Source organism: Thermothelomyces thermophilus, chromosome 4, assembly GCF_000226095.1.
Source record: "Thermothelomyces thermophilus ATCC 42464 chromosome 4, complete sequence".
Taxonomy (NCBI): Eukaryota; Fungi; Ascomycota; class Sordariomycetes; order Sordariales; family Chaetomiaceae; genus Thermothelomyces; species Thermothelomyces thermophilus.
In genome coordinates this window covers 1751045-1772574 of record NC_016475.1, presented here as the reverse complement: position 1 = coordinate 1772574, position 21530 = coordinate 1751045, and the positions used below count along the sequence as shown (strand labels likewise).

The following is a 21530-nucleotide window of genomic DNA, read 5'->3' as shown; positions in this document are numbered from 1 at the left end:
AGTCCTGGAAACATGACGGGAGCTGGTTGGCGGAGCTGGTCTCCTGTCGAGAGAATGGCGGAAGGACAATGACCAAGGGAGTGCTGGGATCGTGGTTGGAGATGTTGTGGAGGCTGTTGCGCTGTTTAGACGAGGCTCTCTCGCTCACTCGCTTTGCTCACGAGAAAGCTTCGAAGCTCACCTCACAGTAATGTGGCCCGCGGATGCACATGGGACACGGACATGTTCAACCGACGGACGGGTGCTCAGGAGCCTTGGTCGCCCGAACCATTGAGGAGTTACAACGACACGCCACCGCACTCTTGTTAGACACGACCATCGCGACATGTCTGTCGTTTCCGTGTTTTGATGGCCAGGTCCCAAATAGAGGTGAGAGCAAATCCTGGTCTCATTGCATTCTCGATTCTGAATGTTAGGGATTGGTTTAACAAAACAGGAATCCGCTGGCCCTGAGAGTAGATCCAAGTGAACTCAGTCTTGCATCTCAATGCAGATTTGGGTGGAATTGGACCCGAAACCCAGACGCCCCCAACAATGTTTCGATCGAATCGGGATAGATGTGGTTTGGGACGGTTTGGGACGGCCTACACGAGAAGCCCAGAGCTGCACCTGCATCGACCAAGCCTAGCCAATCACAGGCCGCCATTGGCAGAAGAAGGACATGAATTTCGTTTGGTTAGAACCTTGCAGGCCTTGCAACCAGACGCCGTGGGTAATTTGCAAACACCGCCAGTAACGGCATCTCACCGAACAAGCGATGGAACTGAATGAAATGCACCCAACTTGATCGTCGCCTATATAGCTACTTATGTCGTCTGCTATCCCCAGGCTGCGAGCTGGCGTACGCTGAAGCTGAAGACCACCATATTTCTTCCATAATACCTGTTGGTCGAAACCGTGATATACTCGAGAACGAAGATCACAGCATTTCGATAGTGCCACTGCTCAATGGCTACTATGCGAAGCAAACCTGTATCTGGTACGAAATGATAAGCCTCGAGATCTTGCCTTGTCTTCTAACCCTTCCCAACCGCCCTGCTTTGTAAGATCCCGCAAGACCGAACGCCATACGCCATGAATAATAGATGTTAATACGAGAAACGGATCGCATCGTCTATCTGAGCGAGGAAGCCGTTGTGTTTGTCGCAATTTCCTCCAAGGAGCCGAGGAATTGATCGGCGAGTTGGTCGTAGGAGGAGACCACGAACCCAACAACTTCGCCAAACGCTAGTAATCCGATGTTTCGGAAAATGGAAGGAGGGAGTCCGTATGATCCCATAATTAAAGAAGCCGTCGGGAAGACAACGAACGGCCACCAACTCCGGGCTACGCGGCTTGCAAAGAGCGACTCGTTCATCGAAGTCGCCACGGCGGCTGTCTCCTCCAAGGAGTCGAGGATATCGTTTGTCATGTTGCTGACCTGCTTGAGCATGCTGGAGTGGTCTTCAAACTTTGTCGCGAGCTCTTCGGTTGCCGTGCTCAGGCGCTCCATGCCTTGCTCGAGAGTCTCTTGGCGATGGGCGAGCACGGTGGTTTGGTGATGGGAGAGTTGCTAGATGGGTGGTCAGCAGGGGGGCGCCAAGAACGTTCAGGCCTTGACTCACGAGTTGCTGCTGGAGAGAAGTGGACGAGGCAATCGCTGACGAGACAACCTCTATCAGCGCGTTCATGTCATCGTTGATTCGCTGCGATGCTTGTTGCACCGACGTCTCATGCGCGAAAGCAAGCTGAGAGTTGCTGTCAAGAACGTTCCCGACCAACAGCCCTAGCAGCTGCTGCAAGTTCTCTGCGTGATGAAGGCCATCGCGGTAGGATTCGGATGTCTTCTTCAGTGCTAGATCCAGATCCTCGGAGAGGAAGCTTTCTAATCTTGCCAAACCTTCACTCAAGCGGTTGAGTTGTGGGTTGAGCTGGTCAAGCTTTTCTGCCGACTGTCGCGCGCGCCTGTCAAGCTCATCCATGCGCTTTTGAAGCTCAGACTCGACGCCGTCGGTAAGCCGGGCAATGACTCTTGTGAGTCGCTGGTAGAGCAAAATATGCTGGGCTAGACAACGGTTAGGCACGTCTGACTACGAGCCTCTTCGGAAAATAACCCACCCTTTTCGTTGTCTGCTCTTGCAGCCTCGCAGAACCGCAGCGCCTTGTGACGATAGCTCACCCAGGTGCTCCAAGCAGCGTCCGACGCCGCCAGTCCTGAGAGGCAGAGACCAATCTCGCCCGGGCTCACATGCAGCTGGGGTTCATTCCTTATGGCGATTTGGCTGAGGGACGGTTCACGGAACTTTGCGCACTCTTTCGGTATCGTGAAGCTGCCGCGCTCCAGGTCGCAGATGGCTAAGCTGGCGGCGTACGAGTCGACAAAGTCGCGAACCTTGCGGCCGCTGTCGGTGAGGATCGTCGCTTCGTCCTTGCCATCCACGAGCTCGCAGTTGTTGACGAGAAGACGAGCAGCGACGCGATGGCAAAGCGGTTCCGACTCAAGTTCTTGGAGCTCGCTCAGTGCTACAGCGTAAATGTTGGGCAACCGGGACTTTTGCAGCATTTCGGGGGGCTTGTCAGAGTTCGTTGCGACTGCGAAATTAGCTGAGCCGCATAAACTAGGAAGTTGGGGAAATACGTACAGGATCCCGCATTTCTTATGTTTCTCCAAGAGACACTGCTGATGCAGGGGACCCAGAGAACCAGAAGGACTAAGAAGGTCTGCATGTTGGTCGTCCTTTGTTGCTACGCGAGCAAGTCGCAAGTCAAGTGAAGTCAACGAGAGTATGTTCAACGAAGGCGGGTGTGTTGGTGTTTCGGCTTCCAGAACAATATACGATGATGAACCGGAAAGGCTTGTGATGGGTGTTAAGGAAGAAAGGGAAGGGCGGAAGTCGGGCAGTGGGAAGATTCGTGGGAGTCCATGGCGACATTTCGGGAAGGAGCATCCTGAATGGGTTTGGGACGTCGGACTTTTTGGCGGCCAAGATTGTTGGATGGCTGTGTCGTGAGTGATTTGAGGCTGTATTTTGTTCTTCGTGCGTCCTAGACAAGGTGTAAACCACGAACGATACTGCAACCTTGGCCGCCTCAACTGGAACATCATGAAGAGCGTAGAACCAGGCGACTCTAGTGTTCGAATCATGAACTATCCACCTTATAGTGTACGACAATTACAGTAGGATTACAGTATGTAATAGAGGATTGAAAAGAGGTTTCTAGCTGCCAATTCTGGAATCCTGCGACTGAGCTTGTCAGTAGAGTGATGCTCGTTAAGGGTGAGGCGTGAACGGCAAGAGACCCCTAAGGAAAAATAAAGAGTGTTTGGGCCATGGTACGAGATCAAATTTAAATGTTAACTTTGCTCAGACAGGCATCGACAAATCACGAAGGCAGCCTGGCTCAGACCGCAAACAATGTACGGAGTAATTCGGCAAGTTGGCGATGGTCTTGTGGTGGTGAGAGACATCCCCCGAGTGGATGAGTCAGCAAGTGACCCACATCTGCAGTGGCACCGCCCGATGCTTTACCGGGGCTGGATCTTTTTTGAGCTGCAGCAGCATTAATCGCATCAAGAGCGAGTCGCACCGCGTCGCGAGTTGCCAGTCCGCCGTCACCCCACAATGCTCGCCCTAAGGACAGGGCGACAGGCCCTGCGGAGGGCACTGGCCGCCACTCCCTCCTCGGCCGTCACCTTACCCGGCTTCCTCGTCCCTGCGTTCCAGACGCCGACGGCGCGAAACTTCTCGGCGACGACACACCGGCCCTCCAAGCTTGGGAGGACACCGCTCTCGGTGCCGCCCGGCGTGGAACTCCAGATAAGCGAACCGTATATCAAGAAGAACATGACGTCGTATCTGAAGACGTACAAGAGGAACATCACAGTGACGGGGCCGTTGGGTGAGCCGAAATCCCATGCCCGGGCGAAGCGCTGGGAAGATAGCCATTGGTCGGCATGCTGACCTGTTACAGGGACGCTGAACCTGGAGATTCCCGATTACATCAACGTCAACCACGACCCGGCCGCTAGGAGGGTAGAGCTCAGCGTGAAGGACCAGAACCAGAGGAACCAGCGAGAGATGTGGGGTACGGACCATTGGAACAGACGAGCCGAGCAACCGGAGCAGGTGGGCTGACAGACCGATCGATAGGCACCACATGGTCGTACCTTAACAACTACATCATGGGCGTGTCAGAAGGGCACACGGCCGTTCTCCGCCTCGTGGGTATCGGATACAGGGCGACGGTCGAGCCGCGGCCCGAGATGGAGGAGTACCCCGGGCAACAATTCGTCTGCCTCAAGCTGGGCTTTTCGCACCCGGTCGAGATGGGCCTGCCCGAAGGCGTGAAGGCTAGCGCGCCACAGCCGACAAGAGTACTGCTCGAGGGCATCGACAAGGAGAAGATCATGCAGTTTGCCGCCAAGATCCGCAGGTGGAGGGTGCCCGAGCCGTACAAGGGCAAGGGAATCTTCATCAACGACGAGACCATCAAGCTGAAGCAAAAGAAGATCAAATAGACGAGGCATTGGTGGTCAGTATGTTGTGTATGTCTAGCTATATTCTCCGCCGCCGGGATATTTTTTTTGGGTGGCGCTGTATCTTGTGTCTGTGCCATAGATATGTACATTATTGGGGCGTTCAGATGGACAAGAAAGATTTGGCTTCATTTCAGCCCGAGCACTTCCTGTACGACCTCGAGAACGCGTCCGTGGACTGCGGCGGGAGCGGCGATCACGCCGCTGTTGGTCGCCAGCGTCCTGCCGACGCCAAAGTCGAGACGCTGCCCCTTGGTGTCGGTCACCTGGCCACCCGCTTCCCGAACGATCAGGTCCCCGGCCGCATGATCCCAGATCTTCTCTTGGTACGTCTTGGAGGTCGGCAGGCGTAGGTAGATGTCGCCAGCGCCGCGGGCGATCGAGCCGTACTTGGCCTGCGAGTCCATCCTGACGCTGGGCTTGGTGATGCCCAGCCTCTGGGCGATCTGCGCAGCCTCGGACTGGTTCGAGTGGCAGGACTCGACGCTCTCGCAGAAGCTGGCGCTCGCCATGTCGGTGACCTCCTTCATCTTGATCCGCTTCCCCTGCGCGAGCCCGCCGGTCCCCAGCGGCCGGCTCGTCGCACCCTGGCCCACCACGGCCGAGAAGATGACGCCCCTCCCCTCCGCGTCCGTCTGGTTGGCCCCGATATCCGCCGCCAACGGCGCCTCGTCGTCGACCGGCAGGTTGGGGCACCCCAGCACGCCCACCTTGACGTCCCCGTCCTCCAGCAGCGCCAGCGCCAGCGCGTACTGCCCGCCCCTCAGGAACCCCTTGGTCCCGTCGATCGGGTCGATCGTCCACACCCGCCCCTTCCTGCCGCCCGGGCTCCGCCCGAGGTCGAGGACCTCGAGCAGGTCGTCCACATCCTTCACCCCGCCGCCCAGCAGCCGCTCGGCCGCGTCGTCCTCCAGCTTGGTGTCCCGGACGAGCCCCCAGATCGGCTCGCGCAGCTTGTCGTCGCTGCGCAGCTGCGCGGCCTCCTCCTCGGCCACAATGGCGTCGCCGGGGAAGTTGGCACGCAGCGCGGCGATGATGAGCGCCTGCGCGCCAAAGTCGCCAATCGTGACGGGCGAGGCGTCGTCCTTGGAGACGGTCCCCTTGGCCTTCTCGTGGAAGACGCGCTTGGTGAGGATCGCGGCGCGCTGCACGGCCAGCTGGGCGATCTCGAGCTCACGCGCGTAAGGGGAAGCCATTCTGGTGTTGGTGGTGGTAGTGGGGTTGGCGGTGGTGATGGCGGTGGTGATGGCGGGGTGGACCGTTGAAGAGGGGCGAGGGAAGTTGTGGTTGAGGTGGTTTAGAATGAGACCCAGGCGCCGGGGGATGGAGGTGCTGGTGATGTTTGTGAAGACCGCCAGGACGAGAATGGTCAAGGAAAAAATCGAGATGGGATGGAGGGTCAGTTTAGACTTGCGTCGGCTCGAAGAGGCGGCAGTTGATGGTTTCTTCTTGGGGATGCTCATCAATCCTTTTTGGCAATGTGAGAGATTAAGTGACGTTTTTGGCCCGCTTTCTGTTTCTGCCCTCGTGTGTGGCTTTCTCCGCACCGCTCACAGCAACAGATGCGGGTGGTGAAACTTGGCATATATAGAAATAGATACCAGTGCGTGACTTTGATCACACAGTAATTCTTCTGGTGCCCTGCTTTCTTGACGTTCTCACTTCTTTCGTTGTATCCTCGAGCCGCACGGCGGTACTACTGTAGCATGGATGGGAATCAGTACTGTGGTACATAGTAATTACGTTGCATGTAACTACGGATACCTTACGGGTTACAGAGTACCGACTGGCAGGTGCCAACAGCGATACCCAAATCGGCATAGTGGAGCTTATCGAACTTGAAGATTCAGAACTATAGACATTTGGCATTCATTTAGCGGCCCAGGAAGTTCCTTTTCATGCTCTTTTCCCCTGTCCTCTCGTCTAGTTAGGCACGGGTCATTTTACGTCTTCTCTCTACTTTGGCTGCGCGGTCCTTCATTGGAACTCACTATGTAAAACAATGTTTAGAGAAGGCAAGTAGCTAACCGTATGTGTAGAACGCGTCAAGAGCAATGTAGGGTGATCTACATCGGGAGTCAAGACACCAAAGGAAGCAAGATACGTCGACCCAGACGATATAATTACGTATAAGTCTGACACAGATATTTAACGATATGATAGTTAGAGAAGCTCGTTCGAGACCAGCGATATCAAGATTCTCATTGGATGCCTAGTCCTCATTTCACCCTCGAACAGGAGCGAACTGTGTAAGCGTTCTCGATCTTCCACCGAAACATGCAAGTTTCCGAATAAGTAGTTGCAGATCCGTCTCTCTGAGAACAAGAAGAATTCACTAGAGACTTAACTTTCATGCCTGTGATTTTGGCTGAGCACAGCACAGCACATGATATTTTCATTCAGTTCGTAGCAGCTTCACAGTTTGCCTTGATACGGCGTCCGTCCCTTGGGTTGTTTCCCCTGATAAGACAAAGTGATCTTGGGACCCCTCAAGATTAGAAGGGAAAATGAATTTGGAACAAGTCCTCGTTGTGAACCTTAACATATCAAAAGCACTCCGTTCCCCTCAGCACTCCATCGCGGTCCATGATCACGTCAATAGAATTGTACGCTAATCCTTCCACATTGATCAGGAATGACTCAGTTAAAGTATCTAATATGTTCCTTTAGTTTAGTAGTATACAAGACACGATCAAGTTCCCTATCCCGCGACTATACATGTCCACGTTCCAGGTTATGTGTCAGAATGTCTCTAAAACAAGGGAGGAGAATCTGACAACTAAGGAGCAAAAAGTGTGGGATAACCAGGAATCGAACCTGGGTCCTCTCGGTCGCTGTGTCTAAAACCACAACGAGAAGTACTAACCACTATACTATTATCCCTTATTTTAATTTGGTCCAAATTTGGGGTCCATGAGGGGTTGCCCAACAGCGCTGGGCGGCATCCTTAACCAGCATACAATGTTTTGTCTGCTTTCATTGGAAATGGTACCCATGATGTCATATTTCAGAAAACACGCTCAGTCGTGATGTGGAACGATGAGTAGATCGAGTTCCGCAGGTGTGAGCTGAGGAGGAGTGTTGAGGGCTGAGAACTCCAGGGTTACTTTACAGTGGGTCTCTAAGGAAAGTTTACGCTACTCATTGTCGTCTATTTTTCCTTCTCTTCACTAATCGGTATCCAGCGCGCTAGCAGATAACCAAGAAATGGTCTCACACCGAGTCGCAGCTCCCTTAGTCATACCAGATCGCGTTCATGCCGAACCCGGGCTCGGGGATGCGCACGCGCGCCACGCGGTGCAGGAACTCGTCCTTCCAGCGGTACATCTCCAGCCAGCCCTCCTGGTCGTCGGTGATGGCCATCCAGTCGTCGCTCCACGGGCAGGGCGAGACGGCGTTGCTGTGCCCGCCGCTGGTCGGGGTGGGATTGAGCAGGATCTGGCGCTCGATGCTGCCGCAGTCGCGTAGCTTAAAGGCGGCGACGTAGCCCTGCAGCTCGAACTTGTTCGCGCGCGACGAGGCAAACATGTACCGGCCGCTCGACGTCAGGGCCACCACATCGGCGCGGTACAGGCCCTTGCCCGTCTCCCTGTCCCGGGCCGGGATGCCGGGCGGGATCACGGGGTAGCTGTGGTGGGTGTAGACGGGCATGTGGGTGGCCGGATCGATCACGTACTCGCAGATGCGGTTGCCGGCCTCCATCAGGGCGTACAGATAGTTGCCGGACGGGTGCATAGCCACCCAGCGAGGGTGGTCGCCGGGGTCGGGAGCGTCGATGCTTCCGATCAGCTCGACCTCACCCGAGGGCAGCTTGCGGTGCGTCCACAGCTTGTTGGCCGTCAGGTCGGCCGAGTAAAGGTACGTCTCGGTCGGGTCGAACACCATGCCGTGAATGCCCGTATTGGGTTGGTATGGGTAGTTCTGAATGTTGGTCTCGAGTTTGCCCGTCTCCGAGACGGAGAAGACGTTGCCGTAACCAGCATGGTTGTAGAAAGGGTTGGCGTAGACGGCATACGGCGGCTTCTGTGCCGCGAGCAGAAAGATCGCACGCGTGTTGGTGTTGGCGTCGTTTGCCTTGGCTAATGAAGGATGGGACGGTCAGTGGATCGGTTCGGCTACAATAATTAGATCACGAGATAGGGAACACACGGTCACCGCCCATGGGATGTGACGCCTCGTGAACTATTTCAGTCGGGCTCCGGACGGCAAAGCTTGACCATTTCTTCATGGCCGCGCCGTAGAGGTTCTTCCTGGCATGCTGTGTCCATTATGATTAGCAACTGCCGCGTCCACTGCGCGGTCAATCGGGGTCGTACGTCGAAAGTCATCCATGATATCGGCTCATCGTACGGGATCTCTGTGCGCTTGACCAGCTTCAGCGTCAGGTTCTCGTCGTCAAACTGCACAGTGAAGATGGCCCCTGGCGGGGTCCAGGTGCCAATCATCAAATGGTGGAGGGGCATGGCTCGCTGTGGCGTCCGGCTGCCAGTGCCGAAAGCTGCTGGGGGAGTTGCGGAACAGTTGCTCGAAATGCAGAAACAGAGCCTTGAGGAAGGAGCAATCGTGAAGAAGCAGCGCAAATCGTACGATACAGAATTAGAGTTGAACGGGAAATCGCCATTGCTTCCCAATAGCTATCCCTCAATCTGTAGCATTTTCCCTGTCCCTTTCCCTTTCGTTTGCTACTTTCTTGGCACCTGACACCATGCTCCATGAGCGAGCTGTGTGAATCTTTTTCCCCCGGCGCGGCCTGGCTCTCGGAATTGCGACGGTGGGGTCGGCAGCAGTGGCGGTAGATGGGTGATCGCCCAGAATTCCCGTTGGCGGGTTATTCTGGCGCCCGCGCTGCTGCTCCCCCGCCACGCGACAGTGGGCGGACCCCGGCACAACCGCAGAACCTTGTTCCACATTCCTCCCACGAAGTCCCGCGCGCCCATCTCGCGCCATCCCACGCGCACCCGCCCTTTGCCGGCCAGAGCGTTAGGGTAAAGGCTCATCCCCGCTACCTCTCACCTACCAAGTCCTGTATGGATGTATATCCAGTACACGGTCATGTGCTAGAGTATGGCGAGGGCGAACTCCTGGAGGCCGTCCACTGGACGTTCACATCGTCATACAGAATGGAAGAAGGCCACCGCGCGGGAAACGACGCATCGGATCTTCGGTAGAGCCATTTGAACCCGTACCGGACCACTTCCGATCCAACATTGGGAGAGGACAGGACTTAACCGAACGACGGACCGACGCTCTTCACCGGGGGTTACGAAGGGTCCAGCGCAGCATTCCCAGCGACCTGATGTCTCGGCTGAGGAGCGCGCTTCACCCATGGATCCCCTGCCCCGCCCGGAACCCCTTGATGGAGCCCCTCGCAGGGCTAAATTTGTCCCGACTTGCCTCCCACCCCCAACCCCACTCCCGTGATGGTGACCTGGGAACGGGCAAGCTGCCGTGACAGCACCCCGATTGATTTCAGCGGGGAAAATGATGCCACAGGGGAGCTCTGCGCCTATCACGTTGGCGGGATTCACAACCGGCCGCGATGTCTTCACTGGAGCGTAGGGCGAGATGAGATGACCACCCTCATCTCTATATAAATCAGACAGAACTCCTGGCTTCCTTGCTTCCCTTTTCCGCTTCCTGTTCCCATCCATCACCTTGCGTATCTCTGGCCTTGTGCTTTCTGCCATTTCCTCTTCTTAAGGCTCCCGGTATCGTCCTCCAAGGCTCGCCCTTCCACGACATAGCTCCCTTCTCCTGTACACCACACGCCCCAATTCTATCCTGATACAAATTTTTACCCCAGGCTTCACAATGGCCTCTGATAAGCCCTCCCACCGGTTCGACCCCAACTTCACCAAACAGGTGATTGAGGGTATGGGCCCCAACACCAGCCCTCGCGCCCGCGTGGTGCTTGGTGCCCTGATCCGCCACATCCACGACTTTGCTCGTGAGGTTGAGCTTACCATCGACGAGTGGATGGAGGGCGTCAAGTTCATCAACTCCCTGGGCGAAATCTACGTCAACAGCAACAAGACCCGCAACGAGACGCACCGCATCTGCGATATTCTCGGTCTCGAGTCGTAAGTTTTTGCCATCATTTGAACATAAATAAGACCCACTGTTCTGACAGCCACCGCAGACTCGTTGATGAGATCGCCCACAAGATCGTCTCGGACACCGGCTTGGACCCCACCTCGTCCTCGATCCTGGGCCCATTCTGGTCGCCTAACGCCCCTTTCCGTGAGCTAGGCGGCGTCATCTTTCAGGACGGCGTGCCGCCCGGTGGCCGTGTGGTCAAGATGCACGGCGTGATCCGCGACATCGTGACGGGCAAGCCCATCCCCAATGCCGTCTTCGACATCTGGCAGGCCTCGGCCAACGGCAAGTACGACTTCCAGGACCCGGAGAACCAGACGCCCAACAACCTGCGTGGCAAGTTCCGTGCCAATGACGAGGGCAAGTACTGGTTCTACTGCCTCCACCCGACCGCCTACTCGCTCCCGCGCGACGGGCCTTCGTGGCAGCTGCTCACCTTGATGGACCGCCACCCCATGCGCCCCGCTCATATCCACATCATGGTCACCCACCCAGAGTACCAGGGATGCACCACCCAGCTCTACCCCAGCGACGACCCGTGGGTCAAGAGCGACACCGTCTTCGCGGTCAAGGATGACCTCGTCGTCACGTTCAAGCCCCTTGAAGGTGACGAGAAGGCGACGCTCGAGCTCGAATACAACGTCAACTTGGCCCCCAAGGGCTACAAGGGCCGCCTCTAGAAGGGGGAGCGATAGGCTGTGAACAGCGGCTTGGTGGATGAAGATGTCGTGTTGTTTTTTGTACATATGTTGTCCTGTATATACTCTGCTTGTGGCACTTGCCCCAACGCGGTCGAGCGGCGGTCTTACGAAGAGAGTAGCGATTGCATTTTTAGGGGGTGTTGGATGGTTGCCCCTTCATCTTTCAGAATCAAAGAAACGTTCATAAACAAGAGAGCGGGTGCCTGCGCCTCATTGCGAACAGGACTCTCGACTTGCTGCCTGCAGATGCCAGAGCCGTCAAGTGTCTAGGGTTCAAGGGAGGGTAGCTGAGGACCTTTCAAGAGAATTTGCAACGACTCCGGCCATTGGGACGATACGGTTCCCTATCGTATGTCAACCCTCTGCCCGGGGAAGTCAAATCTGGCCCTGCGTAATGGTAATTATCGGCTGTTGATGTTTTGTGTCTCGTACCGACTACATGGTCCGGGGAGGCTTGGAGGGACCTCAACGGCCGAGGCTGAACAAGGGGGCCAATGAGCTTTGCGTATGTACTAGTATGTATGCAAAGTATGCACAAGATCCCCCTTTTTCTACTCGCGAGCTCTGAAGCATAGCACAATGTGCCTCGGAAGGCTCTCACAGTAAGACAGACTTATACATAGGCACTCTCTGCTTGAGCCTAGCAAACTTGTTCACGGTCAGTACAGCTTATACAGAGTGCCTGCCCAAGTCTCTCATATGACAAAGGTTGTATGTAATGAAGTATTGGTTGGTAAACACGGCTGTTGGGTGGCAAGAAAAAGGTACAACAAAAACTAAGAAAAGTAAGAAGCAGCAAACAGTAATCCCGCCGCTTGCGCACCTGAGCACAAGCTTGCTGCATAACAAGGGTGAGATTCGAACTCACGCCCCTTTCGAGAACACGGAGACTCTCTGGGAGGGCTGCGGATCAAGGATTCGCTAACTCCCTAACGTGGCGCCTTGGACCGCTCGGCCGCCTCGCCTAGGCGGAAAACTGAAGAGCTTGTTAAGGTTTGTGGGCTAGGTTTCGGTTTGATAAGAATGCTGCACGGCGGAGGGTTGGATGTGTTCTCCCGTATGTGGAGTTGGGAGGCAGAAAAGAGCAATTGAGAGGGAAGGGTCCAACAAACAACGCTCCCAGAGCTTTCTAGTGTAGTGTAAGGGAACGGGGTGGAATGACGGGCCCAAAGGACAGCTAGACAGTTCTCAGATCTTAGAGCTCTTTTTGAAGGATGATGACCAGGAAGTATTCAGATTCGGATTCTTCTGGGCTGCACGGCCCAGCATCACCTATCGGACGACATAAAAAGGCCACACACTTCTCACTTTCCGGCACCGTCGATTTTGAACAATTCTTCTTTGACAGGATATGTACAGCACCACAAACGGGTTTATTTCTTCTCTTCCGTCTTCTCCTCCGGTTTCGGCGTAGGCAGCTTGAAGGTCTCGGGTGTCCGATCGACACCAGCGCCGACCTGCTCCCAGGCGCTGGACCCTCCCTCAAAGTTGCGGAACGCCTGGGTGAGCTCGAGCGGTTCCGTGACAATCCGCTTCTTCTCCTCGTCGTACCGGATCTCGGTGTAGCCGGTAAGGGGGAAGTCCTTTCGCAGCGGGTGGCCTTCGAAACCGTAGTCGGTCATGATGCGGCGCAGGTCGGGATGGCCGACGAAGAAGACGCCAAACATGTCGTACGTCTCCCGCTCGTACCAATTGGCGCCATCGTAGATGGGGGTGAGGCTGGGCACCGGCGTAGTCTCGTCGGCATAGGTCTTGACGCGGATTCGGGAGTTGTGTCGGGTGCTGAGGAGGTTGTAGACGATCTCGAACCGCTGGTCGCGGGTGGGGAAGTCGACGGCAGTGATGGTGCTGAGCTGGGTGAACTCGGCGGCAGTGTTGTCTACATCGCAGCGATCAGAGATTACCGGCCCAACCACACCCTGCCTGTCAAGAAGCCGACTCACATTTGAGGAAGGAGAAGACGGGGATGACGCCGGAGGGGCAGATGTAGATGGTCAATTCGTCCTTCCAGACCGAGAACTGCTGGATGTACTTGGGGAGACAGCCCATGAGCCACGAGCCATACTTGTGCAGGTCGTCGGCCTTGGACTGGTACTTGTCGGCCGGGTTGACGATGGGCACCTTGAGGGCGCCGACCTGATTGCGGGGCGCGGTGCGCGGGTTCTGGGCATCCTTGGGGACGGCAACGTTTGCGCGGGCGGTTGTCGCGAAACACCTCACGACGGCGACGGCGTCATTGCGGGCTGCGACCGACGGGTTCGCCGGCCGCAGGGCTGAGGCCAGGGCCCTATTTCTGCAGAGCTTGCTGGCCATGGTCAGGGTCGGGAGGCGGCGCCAATTGATCGAGTAATCAGCCGTTGTGCCTCGATCGGAGGTGTGCTTTACGACTCGATTTCGGCTTGACGTCGAGCTCGAGCTCGGTCCATGCAAGGCCCATTAGCGAGTCATGTGCAAGATCACGTGAGGGTATGATTCGAAGTACGTTAAGCGAATATGCTTCTTCAACAAGGTCTGCTCTTTCCCCATTCTGTCAGCGACGTTTTTCTTAGAGGGGCCTTTACATCCCCTGCTCGGTGACCAAGTTTTTCCGACTACTTCTTTGCAGCATCTCCGCATCAAGTACGAATAACTCCGTACGGCCGTTCAGCTGGTGGTTTTCGTCGAGGGCTCCCTTTCTCGCGTCGCTTCTTCGCCCAACCACAACCGGCGCGACACGTGCAGCAAGATACGCTAAGCCAAAAGCTTACTAGCGCCTTTTTTGGAACCTTTTGCTGGAAGGCTCTGCATTGCCTCCATTCCCTCTCTGCAATCTGCAAACCGCTTCCCCTCGTCCAATTCTACCATCAAGCAAGCGTTGTGGAGGATACCATACCCATGCCCTCCTTGTAAAATTTCAACCGGCGACAGGCGTTCAACAAAAGGGATCATTTATTTATTCTTTCTTGCTGTTACGCGATTTACTGCGCTCCGTCGACGACACATTAATTTTCCCGCCTCTCTGCTCGCTCGCGACTCCGTCTTCGCACATCACGACCCTGCTGTGCCCCAGCCGAGGTTCTCTGGCTGTAGCCGATCACCTTGCTCGATCTTGGCACATATAACAAAGCTGCAACCATGGCGCCACAAGACACGTACATCGACGATGAGGAGGACTGCTGGTACGGACTTCCCCTCGCTCTCGCACCCTTGTCTTGGAGCTGCCGAAATTCCGGCCGCTGACCGCGCATCTCACAGCCCTCTCTGCATCGAGGAGTTCGATCTCTCCGACCGGAACTTCCGACCGTGCCCTTGTGGATACCAGGTATGGAACCCCAGCGCACCTATCCGTTCTCTCCGTGCGTGGCCTCTGACAAGCCGTAGATCTGTCAGTTTTGCTTCAATAACATCCGGACGAATATGAACGGTCTGTGCCCCGCTTGTAGGCGCCCGTACGATGACAAAACCATCCAGTGGAAAGTGGTCACACAAGAAGAGTAAGCCGGATCGACCGTTGGACATGGGAACGCCTGCTGACCGCGGCTAGGGTCGCCGAGTTTCGAGCCAACATTCAGAAAAACCAGAAAAAGCGTGCTGCCGAGCAGCGCCAAAAAGAGGCACAGAAGCGCGAAGCCGAGAAAGAGAACCGCAAGAATCTGGTTGGCGTCCGGGTGGTTCAAAAGAACTTGGTTTATGTGACCGGTTTGACACCGACAATCCGCGAAGACGAGTTGCTCAAGACCCTTCGCAAGCCCGAGTTCTTCGGCCAGTACGGGAATATCCTCAAAATCTCCATCAGCAGTCGCAAGGGCACCGACGGACAAAGCCAGTCTCTCGGCGTTTATGTGACGTTCGAGAAGCCGGAGGACGCCGCTCGGTGCATCCAGGCTGTAAATGGGTCCCAGAATGGCGACAGGATCCTGAGGGCCCAGCTGGGGACCACGAAATACTGTTCTGCCTGGTTGCGACATGAGCAATGCACAAACCGGCAGTGCATGTTTCTCCACGAGCTGGGCGATGAGGAGGATAGCTACAGCCGGCAGGATCTATCTTCGATGAACAGCATCAACTCGCAGCGTCCGATCCATAATTCGGGCCCCACTCGCTCGGCTTCGAGGCAGCAAGCCCACCCCTCGCCATCCCCCGCAGTTGCGCAACCCATGGCGAGAAGCTCGAGCAAGGACGGATCGGACCATGGCGGCGATGGACCGGCGCTTCCGCCCTCAGCAAACTGGGCACGCAACCCACAGGTCCGGAGTCGCAGAGGCAGCCACGCGACAAGTGCTGCAGCTCCCAGCCCTGCTACTTCGAATTCGGTACCGGCGACTGCCGGATCCGCCGTCGAAGACTCGTCAGCGGATTCTTCTGCTGCCACGGGTGCCGCTCGGCCTGCGGCGGCTACCGTGTCAAAGAAATCTTCAGCCACGCCAGCGGAGAAAGCAAAGCGGATTCCCCAGGATGCTCTGAAGTCGCTGCTAAAGTCTCTGGAGGGGTGTTCGCTTGCCTGGCCTAAACCCGGTGGCGATTTACCGCCAGAGGAGTTCAATAAGCTCTATCCTCCGCTCTTCGACATCCGCGGCGGAATGCGGCGCCGCGCCCTACGTGCGGCCGAAGAAAACAGCAGCGTTGGAGAACAGCAGTCGGGTGGCGCCCAGGAGGCGTCCGAAGGCGAACCTGAGAGCAGTGGTAGTCTGGCACTAGGCGGGGAACCCGAAGATCGCGACCATGGCCGCGACGGGTCCGGCTTTGACCCCCGCCGCGTTGCGCAGCTGCCGATTCAGAGGGCCGGCACAAACGATCTTTTTGGCCAGGCAGTCGGCTCCGGTTTCGCTCAGACCACCGCGAATCTGGCTGCCATTGGCGGGAGCCGCACAGTGACGCCCCAACAGCCCGCGTTCATGCGCCAGCCGGGTAACTTTGTCGACCACCTGTCTGCGCAGGCGAATCTGTTCCAGGGCCAGGGTCACAACCGCCAGGGCTCGCGTTTCAACTTTGCCAACGACGGGAGGGATGCTGCGTCGGCTACGTCAGTGAAGCTGGCGGCCAACCCCAGGATCATGGCACAGCAGTCGTCGATGATGCCGTCGTCTTTCCACAACCAGCCCGGCGGCCAGTACTATGCCAACTCCATGCCCGGGCCGCCGCCCGGTCTCAAGTCGACAGGCACGCCTCCAGGCGTGTTTGGACAGCACGGCTTCGGCTCCGCCGCATTTGGCGGCGCTACGAAGGACGCCAATGAGATGCTTCAGCTCTTCCGCGGCCGGGGTGCCGGCGGCCAGACGCACGATGCCGGAAAGCGTGAGTACATGTTTTCTTCCTTCCCTACTCAGTACCCACCCTCCGCCTCCTCCACCCCAGCTCCTGTTTCGAGCCACCTGGCAACGCTCTACGGTTCTCAGCCGGGAGCCTTCCAAGATTTGGGTTCAAAGCAGAAGAAGAAGGGGAAGAAGCACAGACACGCTAACACTTCCTCCTCTGGGGGGAGTGGTCTAGTTGATCTTGCGGACCCGAGTATCCTGCAGGCGAGAATGCAGTCTCAGCAGCACTTGCAGCAACAGAGCAATGCCGGACTCGGACAGGGACTGTTCGGTGGTCAGTCGCAAGGTGGGTACACCAACCCCGGCATGATGTACAACCCGAATTACCGAGCCTGGTGATCTCTGGATCCTCTGCACCATTTTCGATTCTTACTATCTATCGTTTCCTTTCCTCGTCTTTTTTTTTCTTTTTTTGTTCTGGGAGGGGGCAACACACGTTTTGTTCTTTTTATCACACTATATATCACGACGGCGTCGGTAGCAATGAGCGGGATGATGGTTCACGAGAACAAACAATTTTCGATTCCGCTGGAGCATCTCACGGAAACCGGTTCCGATGGAGGAGCCGCCTGGCATTTGGCGTCAATTGCATTTTCTGGGCAAAAAGTATGGGCACGGCACTTTTTCTTCTTTTCTTTTTTTGCGGGAGAATTGCGAGCTGTGTCTCGCTATGCCTCATTTGCTTCCCGAGGTCAGGAGCTATTGCATCACCGCGGGTTTTATCGGGTTACGTCAGGCAAGCTCTCTTCGTCTTCCTTATGGTTTCCCCATGTACGTTAACTTGGGCCCCAGGTTTTGCACCGTCGGGGCTGAGGTGGCATCGGTGGTCATAATAGAGCATCATTACACCGGTTTCTCAAACAATCGGTCCTCGCACTTCACATATTTTCGGAAGACGATGTTGGTAGTCTTGACGTAACCCAGAGCCCTCTCCTGTACATAGCGCCGTTGGCTTGTTGTGTTGCTCCCTCCCTCGCACGAGTCGTTTTGTTGTCTTCAGCTCTCCTTGTCTTTATCTCACTGCATTGCTGATCGACGGGCTAATTTTCTTGGTTTACGTAGACGATGAGCTGCCCTCCCTCGACGAGGTCAGATCAAGCGTAGATGCCCTCGTCGCCGACGAGCCCATCAACGCAAATATTCGGCTGCCTCCGGGCGCATTCGAGTCGCTTAGCCGCTCAGGGACACCGTCAGTACCTCCAGGGTTCTCAATCCCCAGCGCCCACCCGTCCCCGGCCGTCTCGCATTCGTCTCTGTTAGCCAACAGCGTCGGTCGTCAGACCCCTCCGGTTGCGCTACCTAAGGTGCCTGTCAAGCCTCCCGTCGCTGCATCTAGCCCGCTGCTAAAGAAGGCCGTTACGCCGGTACCCGAGTCCAAGAAAGCGGTCAGGACCCTTGCCGCCGAAAGCGGTTTGTCGAAGGACATTGCCAAAGCGAAGCAGAAGGTCTTGCAAGATGAAGACTTTCCGGCTCTTGACTCGCCTAAGCCTAAACCCGCGACCACGCCCGTCGCTCAACCCAAGCCAGCAGTGATTAAATTAGGTGCATCAGGCAGCAAAAAGTCACCGGAAAAGGCGGCGGACAAGGTGAAGGAGAAGGCTAAGGACAAGGACAAGGAAAACGAAAAGGACAAGGAAAAGGAGAAGGAGCAGGAAAAAGAAAAGGAAAAAGAGAAGAAAGAAACGGAAAAGGGAAAGGGGGAGAAAGAGCAGGACAAGGAGAAGGAGAAGGACAAATCCTCGCCAGCGGCGGCGTCCAACCCGGCCCCAACCTCCGAGAGAAGTGAAACGTCTACGCCGGGGACCAAAAGTTCCGAAAAGGTCTCGGACAACTCTTCCGAGAAAGCGGCCGACAAGGTGGAGAAGCGCCCAGTCCCCGGTGTCCTGAACATCGCCGCGGCGACCAAGGTATCCCAGGTCAAGAACTCAGAGGCAAACTCCGCGACGGACAAGGCGACCTCAGAGCGCGATTCGGCTTTCCCAGCGTTGCCGACCCCGACTCCCGTCTCGGCTCCGTCTCCCCTCCCTCGGACAGGTCCGAAAACTCTTAGAGTCGTGTCCACGCCTAAGACAGAAACACCGTCGACTCCGGTCCTGGCCGGCCCTGGTGTGAAGTCCGTGGCGGCAGCAGCGGGGGTACGCCCTGACACCCCCGCCAGCGAGTTGATTTCGGACAGCGCGTCCATTATCTCGGCTTCTATCTCCGCTTCGCGCACCAATTCTCCGCCTCCATCCAAGATCGGCTCCGCCCCTCCCCGAACCACGACCAAGAGCCAGCAGCGTAAACAGCGCAAAGAGGCCTTGAAGAAGGAGTCAGCGAGCATCGCCGCGCAGCCCGTCAAGGTCGAGCCGGCCGTTGAGATCGGCCCTATCGTCGGTCGCAAGAAGAAGCAGAAAAAGGACAAGGAGAAGCCAAGCAACAAGACTGCTACTCCTGCGGAAAGTCGTCCCGATACGCCTTCGACGACCAACCCAGCCTCTGCCAAGGAGACCAAAGAAGGTTCCGAGAACAAGGAGACTAAGGAGACCAAGGACGCCAAGGACGCCAAGGACGTCAAGGAGGCCAAAGAGGTCAAGGAGGAGTCTTCGGCCTATCGGTCGACGGCAAACGAGACGACCACCTTGACTGACGATCCCCCGTTGCAAAGCCGGTACGCTAGCTTGAAGAGTAAGGCCAGCGACAAACAGGACAAGAGCCAAGATGCGTCGACTCCGAGAACCCTGCCCACTCCCGCCTCGGTTTTGCGCGACCTTCAAGCGGCCGAGCTGGTACCGAGCAACTTGGAGGACCTACCCATCTTCAAGCCGGTCAACGTCCAGGTTGACAAGTCGCGGAACGAGGCTGTCATGACGGGGCTTCGGGAGCAAGCGGCCAAGAACTCCATGGCACCAACCAAGTCGATCGTCACGGAGGACGACCAAGCCGCGCTCCTCGCGGGCAAGCCGGTCCGCAAGGTGGTGGACGGCACCCGCATCCTCCTGACTCCCAACGGGGACTGCATTCGAAACCTCAGCCCCGAGGAGGAAGATCGCTTTCTCGAGCTCCAACAGCGCGTTGCTGAGGCGGCCGCCAGTCCCGCCGCCTTTGTCTCATCTCGACATGAGGCCGGTGGTGGCTTCAGCCTCATCAAAGGCCGCGCAGTGCCCAACGGGCCCCCGAGTTATTTCCCACCGGCACCCGGTGCCTATCCCTCCGACCCGGTGAACAAGATCCAGCGCGAGGAAGCCATCTATTATATCAACCAATACGTTCTCCCGCGGCTGAACCTCAACTCCCGGGATATGAGCCTGCCCAAAGCAATGTCAACTTGGACTACTGACCCGCGGGGATCTGCCGCCGCGAACCTCAGCTCAGTCGCGCCGTGGCTGTATGGCAGTATTGGCGGCAGCTCATCATCCCCTTCTCACCTGCCACCGCTGTCCCACGATGACATCCTAGACGCCGGCGCCGCCGCCCCGGAGCTGAGCTATCCGGGTCCGGTAGGAGCATTTGCCGACGACTTGCACCACCACGACACGTACGTCGATATCAATGCCCTCAACGCGCAGCTGCCCACCGTAGAGGAAGTGCTTGGCAATGCCTCGGCCTCCACTTCCTCCTCCAAACAGCACCACCACCATCACCACCACCACCACCATCATCATCATCACCACCACAGCCAACAACCACAGCAACAACAGCAACAGCAACCAAACCAAGCCGCATCCTCCTCCTCCTCGTCGTCGGCTCTCCCCGCCGGCACGGCCGCCGGCGGAGGCAGCGGCGGCAGCAACAGCGGCGGTAGCAACCTCACTTCGCCCGGCGCCTTCGGCAACGTCCCGCTGATGTCGCTCGAGGACGCCGAGCAGGCACTCTCCGCGGCGCGCAAAGAGACGGAGAAGCTGGAGAAGAGCCTCAACCAGCTGATGCGCAAGAACCGCAGGCTGCTGATGGCGCCGGTCCAGGGGCCGCCGGCCATCCCGGCCGGCGGCGGCGGCAGCGGTGGAGGGGACGCGGGCCATTGACTAGCCTGGGCGCCGTCGCCGTCATCCCCCTTGTCGTCCGGGCTCGGCGGCGGCCCCATACTGGGCAGCGTTGGTCCTGCGGCGGCGACGGCGGCGACGGCGGTGGTGATGGAGGGGAGGTATCAAGGCGGCCGGCGCGCCCCGGGCGCCGCCGCGGGGTGGAGGAGGAACGGAGAGGGAGGGAGCGTGTTTGCCAGCCGCCGGGACGCCGTGGCGGCCGCGGCCGTGGCCGTGGCGCTCGCGCGCCTGCTCAGGGGGCTGAGCAGCATGGGGGAGGCCGTCTTCGCGGCGGTCTGGATGGCCGTGGTGCTGATGGAGAGCGTGGTTGCCATGGCGGCGAGGGGGGCGGTGGTTGCGCTGGAGGTGGTTTGTGCGGTTCTGGATTGGGTTGGCGCGGAGTACTGAAATGTTGTCGGGAATTGGGAGAAGCTAAGGTACGACAAGGGGGTGGGGGTTTATTTGGGCGAAGCCTAAGACCTTTGGGCTCAGGTTTCCGCTTCCCCCCCCCTCCTTCCTCTCCGTAAGAGCTTTGTTAGGGGATATGTATGGATGACGGAGTCGTGCAGCGTACATTGACGCTGTGCCTGGCGAGAGGCAAGACGTGGGTGCTCTGCACCACGACATGTGCGATCATCTGACGCTATAATTCGTGTGTTGGAATGTCTGTGGGATACACATGCTGGAAAATTGACGGCAATATTAGGCCATCGATCTGCTCTTTATTTATCTACCAGCCAGCATATCGGAATCATCAGCACTTGATCTGTACTTCATTAGATAGCAATTCTTCTACGCTGCTGCTCCAGTACACAGAGCGTTGGGCGTTACAATTTTTGACGACACATGTAACCCGTATTACACCGTTCCCGATCTTTTCCCCTCCCCATCTCAACGTTTAAACTGCTCGTGGCATCCCGAA

The 21530-nt window shown here is 57.0% G+C and overlaps 8 protein-coding genes and 2 non-coding genes across 10 annotated transcripts; 4 read left to right on the top strand and 6 right to left on the bottom strand.

Moving 5' to 3' along the window:
• Nucleotides 1-1114: 1114 nt before the first annotated feature.
• Nucleotides 1115-2542, bottom strand: MYCTH_102790 (uncharacterized protein; the record flags this gene model as incomplete). The annotated part of the gene is made up of 3 exons (XM_003663967.1): nt 1115-1552; nt 1605-2044; nt 2098-2542. 3 exons carry the CDS (start codon nt 2540-2542, stop codon nt 1115-1117), a joined length of 1323 nt encoding a protein of 440 aa, XP_003664015.1.
• Nucleotides 2543-3536: 994 nt separating this feature from the next.
• Nucleotides 3537-4380, top strand: MYCTH_2306316 (uncharacterized protein). The gene is made up of 2 exons (XM_003663966.1): nt 3537-3879; nt 3952-4380. Exons 1-2 carry the CDS (start codon nt 3603-3605, stop codon nt 4113-4115), a joined length of 441 nt encoding a protein of 146 aa, XP_003664014.1. The 5' UTR covers nt 3537-3602; the 3' UTR covers nt 4116-4380.
• MYCTH_2306314 (uncharacterized protein) lies at nt 4381-6231 on the bottom strand. The gene has a single exon (XM_003663965.1). The coding sequence runs from the start codon at nt 5710-5712 to the stop codon at nt 4645-4647; it is 1068 nt and encodes a 355-aa protein (XP_003664013.1). The 5' UTR covers nt 5713-6231; the 3' UTR covers nt 4381-4644.
• A 1081-nt stretch (nt 6232-7312) lies between these two features.
• MYCTH_t112 lies at nt 7313-7399 on the bottom strand. The gene has a single exon. It is a non-coding gene; the product is annotated as a tRNA-His (tRNA).
• Nucleotides 7400-7750: 351 nt separating this feature from the next.
• Nucleotides 7751-8979, bottom strand: MYCTH_102792 (uncharacterized protein; the record flags this gene model as incomplete). Its single annotated transcript, XM_003663964.1, has 3 exons — nt 7751-8595; nt 8666-8774; nt 8833-8979. 3 exons carry the CDS (start codon nt 8977-8979, stop codon nt 7751-7753), a joined length of 1101 nt encoding a protein of 366 aa, XP_003664012.1.
• Nucleotides 8980-9312: 333 nt separating this feature from the next.
• On the top strand, nt 9313-9684 carry MYCTH_2127818 (uncharacterized protein; the record flags this gene model as incomplete). Its single annotated transcript, XM_003663963.1, has 1 exon — nt 9313-9684. One exon carries the CDS (start codon nt 9313-9315, stop codon nt 9682-9684), a length of 372 nt encoding a protein of 123 aa, XP_003664011.1.
• A 643-nt stretch (nt 9685-10327) lies between these two features.
• Nucleotides 10328-11292, top strand: MYCTH_52082 (Intradiol ring-cleavage dioxygenase-like protein; the record flags this gene model as incomplete). The annotated part of the gene is made up of 2 exons (XM_003663962.1): nt 10328-10596; nt 10656-11292. 2 exons carry the CDS (start codon nt 10328-10330, stop codon nt 11290-11292), a joined length of 906 nt encoding a protein of 301 aa, XP_003664010.1.
• Nucleotides 11293-12156: 864 nt separating this feature from the next.
• MYCTH_t111 lies at nt 12157-12278 on the bottom strand. The gene has a single exon. It is a non-coding gene; the product is annotated as a tRNA-Pro (tRNA).
• A 222-nt stretch (nt 12279-12500) lies between these two features.
• MYCTH_2306309 (uncharacterized protein) lies at nt 12501-13700 on the bottom strand. Its single transcript, XM_003663961.1, has 2 exons — nt 13257-13700; nt 12501-13192 (listed from the first exon to the last, which is right to left on the bottom strand). Exons 1-2 carry the CDS (start codon nt 13624-13626, stop codon nt 12687-12689), a joined length of 876 nt encoding a protein of 291 aa, XP_003664009.1. The 5' UTR covers nt 13627-13700; the 3' UTR covers nt 12501-12686.
• Nucleotides 13701-14427: 727 nt separating this feature from the next.
• On the top strand, nt 14428-20934 carry MYCTH_2081074 (uncharacterized protein; the record flags this gene model as incomplete). The annotated part of the gene is made up of 8 exons (XM_003663960.1): nt 14428-14471; nt 14548-14614; nt 14683-14786; nt 14837-16587; nt 16783-16897; nt 17400-17458; nt 17670-20128; nt 20288-20934. 8 exons carry the CDS (start codon nt 14428-14430, stop codon nt 20609-20611), a joined length of 4923 nt encoding a protein of 1640 aa, XP_003664008.1. The 3' UTR covers nt 20612-20934.
• Nucleotides 20935-21530: the final 596 nt, after the last annotated feature.

Bases quoted from the DNA above. Each gene is read 5' to 3' on its own strand.
- MYCTH_2306316 (XM_003663966.1), top strand. From the start codon at position 3,603: ATGCTCGCCCTAAGGACAGGGCGACAGGCCCTGCGGAGGGCACTGGCC. The intron at 3,880-3,951 runs GTGAGCCGAAAT...GACCTGTTACAG, and splicing joins CACAGTGACGGGGCCGTTGG to GGACGCTGAACCTGGAGATT.
- MYCTH_2306314 (XM_003663965.1), bottom strand. From the start codon at position 5,712: ATGGCTTCCCCTTACGCGCGTGAGCTCGAGATCGCCCAGCTGGCCGTG.
- MYCTH_2306309 (XM_003663961.1), bottom strand. From the start codon at position 13,626: ATGGCCAGCAAGCTCTGCAGAAATAGGGCCCTGGCCTCAGCCCTGCGG. The intron at 13,193-13,256 runs GTGAGTCGGCTT...GCTGCGATGTAG, and splicing joins CGTCTTCTCCTTCCTCAAAT to ACAACACTGCCGCCGAGTTC.